Source organism: Echinops telfairi, unplaced genomic scaffold (genome assembly GCF_000313985.2).
Source record: "Echinops telfairi isolate 266 unplaced genomic scaffold, ASM31398v2 ScPeMD7_23;HRSCAF=83, whole genome shotgun sequence".
Taxonomy (NCBI): Eukaryota; Metazoa; Chordata; class Mammalia; order Afrosoricida; family Tenrecidae; genus Echinops; species Echinops telfairi.
The window spans coordinates 6,646,817-6,661,452 of NW_022103920.1; the positions used below are offsets into that span (position 1 = coordinate 6,646,817).

The 14,636-nt window shown below is 54.4% G+C and overlaps 1 protein-coding gene across 1 annotated transcript in view; it reads right to left on the reverse strand.

Annotated features, from left to right (window-relative positions):
• Nucleotides 1–14,636, reverse strand: part of TBXAS1 (thromboxane A synthase 1) — a 146,482-nt gene that overhangs the window by 47,852 nt on the left and 83,994 nt on the right. The window contains exon 5 of the mRNA XM_013007564.2: nt 7,634–7,750. Coding sequence (XP_012863018.1) covers nt 7,634–7,750 — 117 coding nt within the window. The remainder of the gene's footprint in view (nt 1–7,633; nt 7,751–14,636) is intronic.

A 14,636-nucleotide genomic window follows, 5' to 3' on the forward strand; every position in this document is an offset into this window, starting at 1 on the left:
GTGAGCTAGCTACACACCACCCCAGAGTGAGCTAGCTACACACCAGCCCAGGGTGAACTAGCTACACACCAGCCCAGGGTGAACTAGCTATGTGAGTCAAGAGAAACCCTAAGGTACAATCTGGCCCCAGGACTGGACTGCACTTGCCCTCCTCCACCACCACTTTCATGATATGAATCTCTCGGAATATACACGTGCATCACTGCCGTTGTTTCTCTAGCCAACGAGCCTCACACACGGGATGTGAACCTGGCTCTCTGTGAAAATCCTCTGGCCTACGTTTATCTAACTGCAGGTGTGCAGTGTGTGGAATAAATGTAATTTGAACGTGCTCATCCTCCTCCCGACAGGCTGGAGCACAGCCGCCAAACATCTTTCATGAAGAGCCGAGCGACCGCAGCACTGTGTGTGCATGTTGTGCGGTCACCTGTACACGGGTGGTGTGTGAGTGTTCATGGGTGCACAGGTGTGTGTGTGTGAGTGTCCACATGCACATAGGTCTGCCTGCCACGTGGGCCTGCCTTTCTGCAGATCTGGGGTTGGGGGGTGTGATCCGCAGGGTCTGTGGCAGGCACGGAGGTAACACACAGCCAGCTGACAAAGGGAGCTTTTGTTTGGATGCCACTCGCATCAGGACAAACTCCATAACTGCATGCCGAGAAAGCGCAGGAGCCAGCCTGCGAGCGGTTGTGGACCAGTCCCCACTGCCGCATCGGGTCTCCTGGACTCTGCTTTCTCACACAGTGTCTCAGTGACCTGCCCCATCTCTTATCACATGACCCAATAGGAATGTCATTATCCATTCGGGCCAACAGCTGGCGGGCAGAGCGTGGTTGGAAATGGCAGTCGCTCCAGCCTGCAACAGAGCATCCTGCTGCGTGCATGGTGGGTGGGAAGTGGGTGGGGTGGGGCGTGGGGAGCCAGTGGCAGCTGGCCCAGCCCCCTCGGCGCCAGCCAGCCCTGCGATTGGGTGGACCCCTCTGCACACACGGGGTGGCCGTCTGAAGACTGGAGTGTAAATCAAATGCGAGGTGACATCCCATTGTTATCAGAAGCACAGCTCACGATCCACATCCAAGCAGCCAGCCAGGAGGAAGAATTCACGTCATCTTATCCTTCCTCTGAAATAAATCTGAAAGGTACTCTTGTGTCTGGAAGCTGGGCCACGGAGGACTCCCCAGAAACAGGAGCTTGTGAAAACGGAGGGGCTCGGGGTCCAGAGTGCTGCATCTGTGCGCCCCCCTTCCCCCCCAAACCTGAGAGGCGCAGCGATGTCTGGGAGTGATGGCTCTGCGGCCGTCACACGTGACCCGCCCGCGTGCACAGACTCCTGCACTGGGGCTCAGGAGACTGCCAGCGTGTGGGGTTCAGAGAGGGCAGCGGTGGGCACGCAGCGTCCACAGGGGGCTACTGAGAACAAAGCAAGGCCACTTCCTCCTTGCGTCCAGCTTGACTTCGAGGAGGGAGGCGAGCTGCCCTGCACTTGACAGAGGGCTTCGCATCCCATCAGACGACTTACTAGTGAGATGGTGTCCGGCTGAGGGTGTATTTAGGTCATGCACAGTGGGCTGGAGAGCCAGAGTGATGGGTGGCTCGGGGGCCACCTCAGGTGGCCCTGGGCTTAGTCCTGTCGGCACAGAGGCCGGCTGGCAGTTACCAGTTGCCTCTGAGTCGATTCTGACTGAGGAAACCCCACACCGTGGGCATCAGGGTTAGACTGTGCTGGTCCCCAAGGACTGCTCTTATGGAAGGAGACCACCAGGCCTTTCTTCGGAGGAGCCTGTGGGTCGGCGCGGACTCCCCGCTTCTGACAAGCAGCAGCAAAGAGGCGCTCTCGGTTCCATCCAGGGTCTCCCTGTGCGAAGCTCCCCTATGCTGGGGAAGGAGCCGGAGTGTAAGTGGAACCCAGCACACATGGGGCTCCTGGCTGGCTGCGGCAGGGTGCTTGCAGTCCCTGCATCGTGAGCGGACAGACGTGTGTCCGCCTGTCAGCCAAACCCGCACATCAGTCAGCACAGCGAGGGACAGTTGATACGTAAGGCCAGTTAGCCAAATGTTTGTCTTCGGACACAGAGTGTACCTTTCTATGCCCTGAAAATACGCAAAACTAAAAGCAAATTCAAGAAACACTTCCAAGTAGCCTAAAAACATTTGTTAAACGTCCGAATACAGCAAGAGTAATGACAGAGTCTCAGAAACCCCCAGGGGCAGGTCTACCCTGCCCTATAGGGTCGCTCTGAGCCGGAGGGGACTCAATGACAGGGAGTTTGGGTTTGGGTTCAACTGTCAAACCACTGAGAACCCTGTCCAGCCCCGTTGGCACAAAACCTAACGACTGCACTGTGCTTCCTCTCTCCCTGGTAAGGATTAGAGGTGGGCAGAGCCAGGGGCTGGGCGGCTTCTTGTCAACCAGCTGTTACCACCAATGGGGAGGCCTGGACAAAGAATCACTCCCCCCCCCCACTCCCACCCCCACACAGACCTCAGAGCTCATTCTACAATTGAAGTGTTCTCCACCAACAGTGTAGAGGAATTCAGAGTCAAGCTGCAGACAGAGGGCGACTGGGTTAACTCCAGTAGGTGGGCTTCATGAGTGGACCAGAGAGACACGGTGGCAATTGCATCCTCTCCTGTCAACTGGAGCTGAGGGGTGGACTCTAGCCTGTCCATCAGTCATAGCCAATGAGACCTCTGTGTGGGCATGGGCTTCTCCCGAGGATTTTGGGAACTCGTGTCTTCCTCCCTGGAGGTGGGGCACAGACTTGCTCTGCTTCACATTCCTGTTGACATGTCACATGGAGCTATGCTGACGGAGCCACAGTCTCAGAACTGGAGGAGCCACATGGAGACCTGTGCCTAGGTTGAGATGCTTCCACCACCACTGGATCCACAAGACTTTGCACCCACCACCCTGTGATCTTCCTGCATTTTGCATCATAGGCATGTGACTGTGTGAGTCTAAAGAAGGATTTTTGGACTACAGTAGTATTGGACGTAGGGACTTGATCTGTATTGATTGGGCTGGCATGTTTTCTTAATGTACAGTGACTCTTTGATACAAAGCTCTTTCTTATACACATATGAGTGTCCCTGGACTTGCTTCTATGCCATCCTCTGACCAGTCCTCGACACATCGTGCTGGTGTTGGGTACCACCGAGTTGATTCTGACTCACAGTGACTCCCTGTGGCAGTGTAAAGCAGGTGTCCCGTGGACTTCCCCAGCCTATGCCGGGGTGCATTGTGCTAGGTCTCTCTCCCCCACAAGCTCCTGGGTAGACTTGAACACCAACCTTCTGGTTAGCAGGCTAAGGCTTAACCATTTGAACCACCAAGTCTCCTTGAGGTGGTCAAAATGATGTCTGTGTTCCTTCAGACATACCTTTACGCCGTCCTTGCTGCTAAGGAGCATTCTGGCCATACGTCTTCCAAGACCGTTGCTTCTTCTTTTGGTAGTGCACGGTACTTTCAATATGCTTCCCGGTACCGGCACCATAATTCAACGCCTCAGTTCTTCTTCGGTCTTCCGTACTCAGTGTCCAACTCCCGCACGCATGTGAGGGGATTAAAAACACCCTGGCTTGAGTTAGGCTCGCCTTAGTATGCTCAGCGGCATCTGTGGTTTGTTTTGTAAACCCTTTTGAAGAGATCTCGGCAGTGGACTTGCCCCATGCAACATGTCGCTTGATTTCTGGACTGCTGCTTCCATGAGCATTGACTTTGGATCCCAGTCAAAGACACCCTTGAGCACGGGGATCGCGGTGCTGCCTGGTGCTGCGGGAGCGGAGCGGGCTTGTTTTCTTTACGTGGAGCTGTAACCCATACTGGAGGCTGTACCATCTTTGGCCTTCAGCAGTAAGTGCTTTTAATTCTCCTTGCTTTCAGCAAGTAAGGTTGTGTTGTCTGCAGGACGCAGGCTGTAAATGAGCCTTCCTCCCATCCTGACGCCTCTTTCTTCACGCAGCCCAGCTTCGTGGGTTATTTGTTAAGCACACAGATGGAAGAAGTACGATGCAAAGATGCAACCCTAACATACACCTTCCCTGATTTGAAACCACACCGTGCTCCCTTGCTCTATTCTACCTCCTGTCTCTTGGTCCACACACAGGTTCCTCATGCACACAATGAAGTGTTCTGGAATTCCCACCCTTCTCAGGCTGATGACCAACACCGTGGAACGCTTTTGCATAGGCAACAAAAAACGAGGAAACCTCCTCTTTCTGGTATTCTCTGCTTTCAACCAAGAACCATTTGATGTCAGCAATCAGATCCCTCATTCCACAGAAAGCCTCATCTGTCTCCATCCACGTGGATAGTTGCCATTTACGCTGGGAAAGGTATTTGCGATGAAGAAGTCGTTGGTCTTGCAAAATTCTACTATGTGATCTCCAGAGTCATTTCTGTCACCAAGGCCATGTTTTCCAGCTACGATCCTTTCTCTTTATTCCCAGCTGTTGCATTCCAATCGCGCGTAATCTTTACGGTCTCTCCATTGTACGTTTGATCAATTTCAAACTGAAAAAAGTGGGTAAAATTCTTCCATTTCTTTAGTGGTTGGTGGGGAAAATTTTTTTTTGGTGGGGAAATTTGGATAAGAGTTGTAGCCGTTGCTCTTCTCTGTAGGCATATAGCTGCTACCCTATCACACACAGCATTCTCTTGAAATAGAGATCAATCTTCATGCATGGTGGGGTTTTATTACGGCTTCTCATTTTCTTAGATTCATATTTCATACAGTCCATCTTCTGATTTTGAATAGACACACGCAGCTATCTCTTCTCATTTGCAGTTGTGTTCCACTAGTGAACCACGGTTCTGAACGCTTTGCTCCATCCGCATCATGGAGGCAGATGCTTCTTCGAGGAGGCGGCTCTGCCCCCGTTGTATTTTGAGTGCCTGCCGACGCGAGGAGCAGGTCCTCTGGCACTGTCTCACACAAGGTTCCACTGACCTACATAGGATTTTCAGTGGCTGATCTTTCAGAGATGGGCTGCTTCTTCCGTCTTCTTAGTCTTGTCGTAGCCCGGAAGCTCCACGGAACCCAGGTTCACCCCGGGTGGCCCGCCTGGTATTTGAAAGGTGGTGGGCTGCACTGAAGACAGGGTTCTCCCACAGAGAAGAGACCCATTGTCTCATCTCCCCTACCCTCATGCCCCAACAGACCTGACGTCCCCTGACAGAGGTCAGGCAGCCGTGGAACCCCACGTGGAAACCACGAGTCTGAGAGAGAAGCCACGGATGTTCTGGGGCCGGTTTCGAACCGTGGCTCTGCTGCTTACTAGCTGTTTCCTCATCTGTAGATGGGCTTGGTGGTCACAGTGCTCACCACAGAGAGATGTGGTGAAGAGCAGATGACTTTTAAGTGCTGACCCGATAGATAAGAAGTCTGGACATGGGAGCTGGCACTGGAAGCTGAGATGGGTAGAGAGGAAGCTCAGGGACAAGGGGTTATCCCTGCAAAGTGACTCACCCGCCAGCCAAGCCCAGGAAGAAAGAGAACTTCCTAAGGGTTCAGGTATGCACAGTTCAGGCTGCGGGGGAAACGGGGCGCAGTAAGAACCAGTTGCGTCACGCGTCGCGTGCATATTTAAGTGCACCGCTAAAAGCCACCAACATACAACCAAGTGGAGGTGGTGGTGGGGTGGGAGGGGAGACCAGTTGAGCAAGAAGAATATACAAGATCAAGGCCTGGACCAAGTGGCCGTTTCACGTGTCCCCATCTGGTGACGGCCCATTCTTGTCTGAGAGTGAGAACATGCTAACAAACGCTTTGCCTACGTTCACTTGTCTTTGCGGAGCTGCTGTGAGGATTCTTCCCACACGGAGAAGGACTTGAGGAAGAGCCGCTCATAGCCCGAGAAACTCGGGCTCTGCCCAAATGCCACGGGCTTCTGGGGAACTCCAGCCCAACCTCACCGAAGATGGGCAAGGGCACTGGTTTCTGAACGATCCGATTGGACACTCGGTTTCCTTCCTGAAGACTTGGAGGCATTACACCCAAACCACGGGCAGGAGCGTGGTCATTGAAGCCAATCGCTTGGCGGCTCATGGTGATCTCATGTCCTCTTCACGATGGTCGAGACGCCCAAGACTGCTGCTGGGAGTGTCCCAGCCTAGGGGGCTCAGCTTTCAGCAGGACAGGAGGCATGGCTCAGAAGGAGACCTTGCTTGCTCATCCGTCTCAGTCTGGAAGTTCCGCTGGGTGAGTGCAAGGGTGACCCTGCTGGGATTCAAGCTTCTAGCGGTGGGCCGTCCCACTGGCTAGCTTCCCCAAATGCTGGACTGAAGGCAGGTTTCTGCGTGCTGGAACGGCCAACGCGGGGGGACAGCCGAGCCCAGGCCACCTGCTCTGGGGCTGCCTCCAGCCAAAGTGACCCCTTCACCACCTCTGGCCAGAAGAAGAGCTCGTGTTGATACAGAATCCAGAACAGCAGACTCCAAAGGCCGGCACCACAGCGGAGGGAGCGAGCCCCACTCCCTGCACCACCCCACTGCTCCACAGGAGCCTCCCAGTCAGGACCCAGATGGAGGAGCTGGCAGGGAGGCGGGAGAAACCCCAGGTAACACCTCTGATGGGAAAGGTGGACTTTGGAGGGAAGAGCGTGCCAGGACCCTGCTCCTCTGGTTTGCTATAAGAGTTGAGCTGGGCACACTGCCCTTGAGCACCCCACCCCCCTGGGGGTGCTGCCAGGCCCTGTCCTCTCATTCATCCTTGCCTTCTGTCACCCAAAGCCACCACTTCCTGTGGTAGTGACATAATGGCCTGTCAACTTGAAGATATAGATGTGAAAGGGTGGAGGTTAGCCTGTCAATCAGGCCACAGCCTGAAGGTACCTCCCTGTGGGCATGACCTTTTCACAAGGAGGATCCTGGGAACTTTCCCTCTCTCTCTCTGCTTCCCCTTTCTATTGGGAGCCATGCAGCGGAGACCTGCCAGAGCCCTGTAGATGCATCCACTGCCATTGGATCCACAAGACTTTGCACCCACCAGCCTGTGACCTCCCTGCATTTTGCATCATTGCGTGTGGCCGTGTGAGTCTGAAGAGGGACTTGTGGACTAGTATCAGACTTATGGACTTGATCTGGACTGGGCTGGGCTGTTTGCTCGATATCTAATTCCTTCTTTATATAAAGCTCTCTCATACATTTTTGGGTGCCTCTGGATCTGTTTCTCTAGTGCACCTGGCCTCACAGACTTCCCTAAGACCTGACTGCAAGCTCACCTTCTTGGAAGCCCTTCTCAGTTCCTTACAATACAAGCATGGCTCTCCCAAGAGCTCCTTGCAAGCTTGTTGGAAATGCAATGCCCAGACCTGGAGCCTGCATTTCACAAGGCCCCCAGGAGCCCATGAGACCTACAAGCGTGTCTCAGGTTTCTCCTGGGTGCCCCAGTGCGACCACAGTGTGCCTTGGGCCATGCAGGAGGGCCAGAAGCACTGTGGGACCTATGACCATGATCCCTGTAATGAGGGGAGGCTGGTGAAAGGAAGCCCCTCTGAGATGGCCTTCGGGGCTTTGGAGACATGTGGGGTGGGCACAGACCGGGTGAATCCACGCACAGGTTGCCCACCACAGGTGGGAGAGAAGAAACCTGTTCCTCAAGGGACAAGGGCCCGCCTTCCTGACGTGCCTCACCTCGCTCAGCTTCTCTGGACTGAAAGCAGGAGTCAGGACCCCTCGGACCTCCTCCCACCTCTTGTCACGTAGGAACAGGATGCTGTCAGCTACCAGCTTAGACTCCAAGCCCGGTGCCTGATGGGAAGACACAGAAAGAGAGAGAAAGAATTAGGCTATGAAGTCTCTTTGGGGTGGGTGGGTGGGCTGGAGGGGCCAGTCCAGGGTCTCAGTAAACACCACAGCTCATGTCCACCGGTGAGCACCACGGGCCAGCACTTAGGATGTGGAAGACCATGAAGCCTTCTGGGGAGTAGTCTTCCGGTCCAAGGCTGAGGGCCAGAGGCCACGTCACTGTCTGTGTGTTGCCCTCTGCTAATAAAGGCCACCCTGAGCCGTCCCGATGGATGGCATGCGGGCCCTTGGCCTGAGTTCTCAAGAGTTCTCTTTTGTGGCATGGTGTGTGTGTGTGTGTGTGTGTGTGTGTGTGTGTGTGTGTGTGTTTCATTAGTTGGGCCAGGAGATGACAGAATCATGCGTCTGTGTCTGTGTGCGTGTGTGTTTGAGTGGGGAGGGGGAAAGTAAGGTGAAGGGAGACAGGAGCGTGACAAAGGAGAGTGGCAGAGCAGGCCCTGTAGAGCTGCTTCCCTGAGAACTCCTGTCGGATACGTCTGTGTCCTTTCATTCCGTCCCTCGTGCCTGGTTCTCACTACACACACACACACACACACGTGTGTGTGTGTGAGCCGAGCCTGGAAGTCTACGGAGGAGTTAGTCTCCTGGGCCTCCCTGGGCCTCTCCCAAACCAGCCATTCCCACGAAGCTGTCTAAGAGGGGTCCCCCTCCCACCGGCTGGTGCACCCCAGTTCCGTGGCTGCCGGGTGGGGGAGCTGGGAGGACCGACACTCTCCAGAACCACGTGTGATGCTCAGTCCATGTTATCTCTTGTCACTGTTTTAATTATCCTTGAAACATCAAATCAGCCATCACCATTAAAAAGCCTGGTAACAATTCCTCTATAAAGGAACGTGCTCATTTTCTGATAAAATATGAGCAGGCAGAACAAGGTGTAATGCCCAGCTACAGAGCCTGGGGGAGTGTGTCTAATTACACTAGGTGCCACGTGGCTGGGCTGGCTGCCTGCAGGGGTCTCCCTGTCCTTCTCCATTTAGAATTCTACAGGCCGCCAGGCCACTACTGTACTGTGGTTTTGCAGCATTTTTGGAAAATAATATATTGGCTTGTGTCCTTGAATCCAAGGCAGAAACTCCATGTGTTAGTCCAGGTAGACTAGAGAAACAAACCCAGGGAGACTCATATATGTATAGGAAAAGGGTTTATGTCAAAGAGTAATTATATATATTAGATAACAACCCAGCCCAGTCCAGATCAAGACCATAAGTCTGATATTAGCCTATATGTCCTATACCAGTCTATAAATTCCTCTTCAGACTCATGCAACATATGCAATGATGCCGAATGCAAGAAGATCACAGGCCAGTGGGTGGAAAGTCCTGTGGATCCAGTGGCTGTGGAAGCATCTCCAGGGCTCTGGCTGCCATCAGTGTGGCTCCATATGGCTTGTCAACAGGAAGGTGAAGCCGAGAGAGGGTGGGTCCAGCCTCCAAGGAGCCATTTATCTCCTTACCGCCTCCAAACGAGGTCACCTAGCTGCGACCTGATGGACGGCTAGACTCCACCCCTTCACTCTTAGTACCCTCAAGTTGACAGGAGATTATGTAACTACCACACCCTGCATAAAGCCCATTGACGTATCCTATGCCGCCCTCCGTGTGACCAGGCCATTCATCGCACAAGAAGCCAATGTGTGACATGGCTCTGAGAAGACCCAGAAGAACTAGAGACCAGGGTCAAGAGTGGCCGGCCTTGGTGGCTTCATAGGCAGACCCACAGTGTCTTTGTCTTGAGGGTCAAGTGTCAGGGCTGCCCTTGAACCTGCTCTGTTGCCCACCTGCTCTTGGCAGTCCCACTGGAGGTCCACTCGCCACTGCAGAGCCATCAGGACGTGGAGGCCACCTTGAACAATGCCATTTAAGAAGGCCTGTGGGTTTGAGGCTGTTGGCTGGAAGGGGGCACCCTGGGGGAGCAGGTGGTGCTCCGTGAGCAGGCACCGCACAGAGTCCCCGGGAGAGAGAATTGAGGTCGCGGAGAGGGCTGAAGGAGGGGTCAGTCCAATCGTGGAAGGTACACAGGAGACCCATAGCTCATCTACAGGTGAACGTCCCAGTGGCTGGAAGTGAGGCTTACTCAAGGTGAAGCCGGCCGCCCATGATGAGTCTCCACCAGAGGAGAAGGGACTCGTGGGAATGCTCCCAGAGAGGCCCAAGCACCAAGTAGGCCCAAGCTGGAGAACTTGTGGCGCTCCCTGCCTCTGCTCCTCCCTGGCTGTCGAGGGGTAAGTGCCTTGAGGTCCGAGGGCCCTGCTCCCCAGAGGAAAGAGGCACAGTGCTCGCACAGGCAATGGGGCAGGGCGGCAGGGGTCTTGGAGGGAGGCCCAGGGACAGAGCTTTCCTAATGCCTGTCAGCCCAGCGGTGCACCGGTGTCTCCTGGCGCTACCTGTCAGCCCAGCAGTGCACCGGTGTCCCAGAGAATGGTGTCGCCTGGCCCTCTCCGGCCAGGACCTCCCATGTAGCTCCCGACCAGCCCCGAGAGGCGAGAGGCGGGCAGTGGCTGGAGGAATGGAGGACAAGGGGACGGAGCGGTGGGTGGACAGAGGAAAGACAAGACAAAAAGGGCAAAGGGGAACTAGACCGGTAAACGCTGTGTCTCACGCAGGAAGGTGATGTTATTGTCAGATGGGTGTGTGGGGTGCCTGGTGCGTGTGCATGCGTGTATATAAGGCATGTGTGTGTGTGGGATGCAGGGTGTGTGTGCTATGGTGTCTCTGGAACCTGTGGTGTGCGGGGCACGGGTGCACATGTTGGTGTAAGTGTGTGGTGTATGGAGTGTATGTGCACATGTGTGTATAGTATAGAGTGTGTGTGCTCACATGTGTATAATGTGGTATGCGGGGGGTGTCTGGTATGTCTGGTGTATGGGGTGTGTATACACATTTGTGTGTGTGTGTGTGGTGTATGTGATATGTAGGGTGTGTGTTATGGTGTCTCTGGTGTATGAGGTGTGTGTATCAGGTATGTAGTGTACGTGCTCTGTGGGGGTATGTGTGATGGTATAGGTGGTATGTGTGCACATGTTTGTGTCAGAGTGTGTGGTATGGTGTGTGGCATGGGCGGTGTGTGTCAGGTAGACAGTGTACATTATGGTATATGGCATGGGGGTGTTATATTGTGCATGTGCACATGTGTGTATGGTGTGTGGTATGTGGTATACGGTATGTGGGTGCATAGGTGTGTTGCATCTGTGTCAAAATGTGGTCTCAATAAAAAAAAAGTCCTTAAACACCTCATTCCAATGCAAAATATACATCAGGAGTGTGCACTCACAGGGCTCTGCTGGGCCCGCCGGTTCCCGCTGGCCCTGGCTGCCCGGCTCCCGGCATCCCTCACGTGTGCCCTCCATGTTGGAGTTTGGGCTCCTTCTAAGCCCTGCCCCCCTCGTGCTTCTCCTTGTGTAAACCTCACTGGGTGTGTAAGGCCTGGTGTGCTCTGACCAATCCCCCCCGCACTTCCGACATGGCCCAAAGGCTGACCGTGGCAGGCAAGGACCCCGGCTGGGGCTGTGGCACTTCGTGGCCGGAGGCCTACAGGCTCCGCTCTGAGTGGACTTGTTTGCTCTCAGACCGTGAGCACTTCCTGAGCACCTACTGCGTGGGGTCTGTCAGGAGGCAACTTGGTGTGCGGCGCACAGCTAGCCAAGGGCGTCTGGCGCGAATTGGGGAACACGTGGGTCATTTTCCAGTCAGCCCCGACAGAGCAGCGCAGCAGCATTTCCCTGAGACAGACAGACAGACTGGCTGCCCTCGCCAATGAAAAGCCCTTAAGATAGGGCTGACTTCCTCAGTGGCACAGCGAAGCACAGACCTTAAACTCCGAAGAACTGCCAAGTCCGGCAGAGCCATGACGCCCAGGAAATCGGCACGTGTTTACGGTGGGCTAGGAGTCCCTGGTGGTGCACAGGCAAACCCACGGGTTGTGAACCGGCTGCTAACCAAAAGGCTGTCTGCTGGTGTCCACAGAGCCCTGCAGCCAGCCCCCGGAACATCCCCAACTGAAAATCCTAGGGAGGCAGACACCATCCTGCTCTGATGAGAGTTGGGTTAGCAGGAGTGGGGTGTGCTCAATGGCACACGCTAATGCAGTGGTTCTCAACGTTCCTCATGCCGTGACCCTTTAACACAGTTCCTCATGTGTGGTGACAATCGTACAATTATTTTTGTTGCTATTTCATAACTATAATCTTGCGACTGTTATGAATCGGGCGACACTTGTGGAAGGCTCATTCGACCTCCAAAGGGGGCTGTGACTCACAGGTTGAGAACCACTGCACAAATGGACACTATGGGCTGAACCAGTGATTCTCAACTGGCCTAGGACGGCCTCAAAGAAGCACCAAGCCTGCCCGCAGCTCTGCGGAGTGGATGCCACGAGTGAGCATGCCCCTGGGAAGGGACAGGATCTGAGGCCACAGGCAAAGAGCTAATGTGCACACCAGGACAGGACAACTCATGGACTCGTGCTCTGCATGGCCCCTGGATGCCCAGGCAGGGCGGCCACCCTGGGACAATGGCCGTGGAGTTGATTCCATCCCATAGAGACTGGATGGGTGTCAGAGCAGGACAGAGCTTCCCAGAATTGTCGATGGCTGCAGCCTTTGGGGAGTAGAGCGCCAGGTCTTTCTCCACACTCGGACGCCCCTGGGGTGGATTCACACCTCCAGACTCGTGGCTAATAGCCCGGCGCTCAACCGTTCGTGCGCCACCCACCAAAGAGGAAAACCACACCCACTGCCGTCAGGTAGATTGGAAGGCATCACGACCATCTAGGACTGTTCCCGAGGGTTTCTGCAATGGCCGATCTTTATAAGACCAGACACCCTGACCTTTCTCTCCCAGAGCAACTGGTGGATTTGAACCGCTGACTTCGAGGTGAGGTTAGCCGTCCACCATGTCACCCACTCCGACACCCAAATCAAACCAAACTCACTGCCCTAGTCGATTCTGACTCACAACGATGCTTTGGGACAGAGAACTGCCCTCGTGGGTTTCCCAGACTGCAGATCTTCACAGGCGTAGAAAGCCTGAGGGCGGCTGGAAGTAGAATGAGGTGCTTTTAAAGCCATGGCGAGAGCCAAGTCTTCCATCAGCGAGATGCCAGTCCTGGTAACTTGTGGAGGGCTAAGAATGTCAAGTACGCTATAAAGTCTATGAATATCATGAGGTGCCCTGGTGGGGTCCTGGTTACGAGTTGGGCTGCGATGGCAGTGAGTTAGGGTTTTGTGTTTTTTGTTGGGTTATGTTGGTGGCTGTCATGAAGGGGCCGAGACCCGCGGTCACAAACGTTGCCTCTAGTTCTCACACAGCCCAGCACGGGTGAGGAAGAACAACGGTGCCTGAATAAGTGGGAGCCCCAGCGCCTTCCAGTCCTCGAGAACACAGCACCGCGGCACGGGGCAGCCTCACATCAATACTTGCTGCTGTTTTCAACACAGCTCTCCCTCGCTGGTTCGCCTAAGATTTGAACCAAGCAGTTGATGTCCTGAGACATGACAGGTGTCCGGCTCCCCAGGCCCATTGCCCTTCACCCCTCTTTCCCTACAGAAGATGGTCATAAAGACTCCTGTGCTCGTCTGCTTCCCTCTCATGGCAGATCTGACTGGCCCCAGAGCATGGTCTGCAGGGAGGGGGTCTTCATTTCTCAAAGGTCCACACACAGGCGGCCCAGTCAGCCCAGGAATGTATTGCCTCACAGTCGCAGGAGCTGGACGTCCAAGACTAGGGGGTTAGCTCCATCGATTCCTGCTGAGGGACCTAGGGAGGCTGCCCCCATGCCTCACTCCTGGTTTCCGGCGTTCCCAGCAAGTGGGGTGTGCAGCTGCAGCACCACAAGGCCCCCTTCCTCTGCTCCTCTGTCTGTCTCTCGTTCTTTTGCGAGCAAGCACCCGGATGCGAGGAGGACCGGTGGGTCCTACAGCCGCATGTTCACCCAGCTCATAGCAGCCCTGCTCATTGGGATCACGAATTAGGACATCTACAGACTTCTTCTTTGGCTAACACAATTCAACCCACATAACATGGGCCTGGCAAACCGTTCCACATAAAACCACAAGGCTCCTCTCCTCACAGAGAGGGCTCTGTGTCCACTCTCTCCACGGCCTGCACATGTGCTTGGGGAAGAACGTGGGCCTCACTCAGAGCCGCTGACCCGCAAGGTGTGTTTGGTCCTTCTCGGGAAACGCAGCACTAAAAACGCACCTATTTTCATGTGAGGAATGTGTATGTCACATGGGAATTTTTTTTTTTCCAAATTGGGTAACCCCCTCTCATGCTGCTTTCCTAAAGGTACTTGGACCCACAGCAGTCGAGCGATCAAAAGATGTTTGGTGTTACGTAGATCTGCTGCACAAGGCCTCTTAGAAAATTGAAGAGCAAGATGTTACTTTGAGAACTAAGGTACGCCTGACCCAAGCCATGGTATCCTTATTGCCTCATGTGCATTTGAATAAGGAAAACTGAAGAAGCATCGGGGCATTTAAATCGTGGTGCTGGAGAAGAATGTTGAAAGTACCATGGACTGGTGAATGAACAGACCAATCTGTCTCGGAATAAGTACGGCCAGAGTGCTCCTTAGAAGTAAGGATGGTGTGGTTGTTACATAATCTGGTATCAATTTGGGACTTGAGAGGATTAAGAGTGAAGGGGTGGAGTCTACTCTGTCAATCAGGTCATAGCCAATAAGGCCTCTGTGTTTTCCTCCTTGGAGGCGGGAGAGACTCTCTGCTCACTTCCTGTGAGACATCCCTAAGGAGAAACCACATGGACCTACCCTGATGCAGCCTTGGGTGCTGGAGAAGCCACATGGGGACCCCTGCCAGCACTGAGATGCT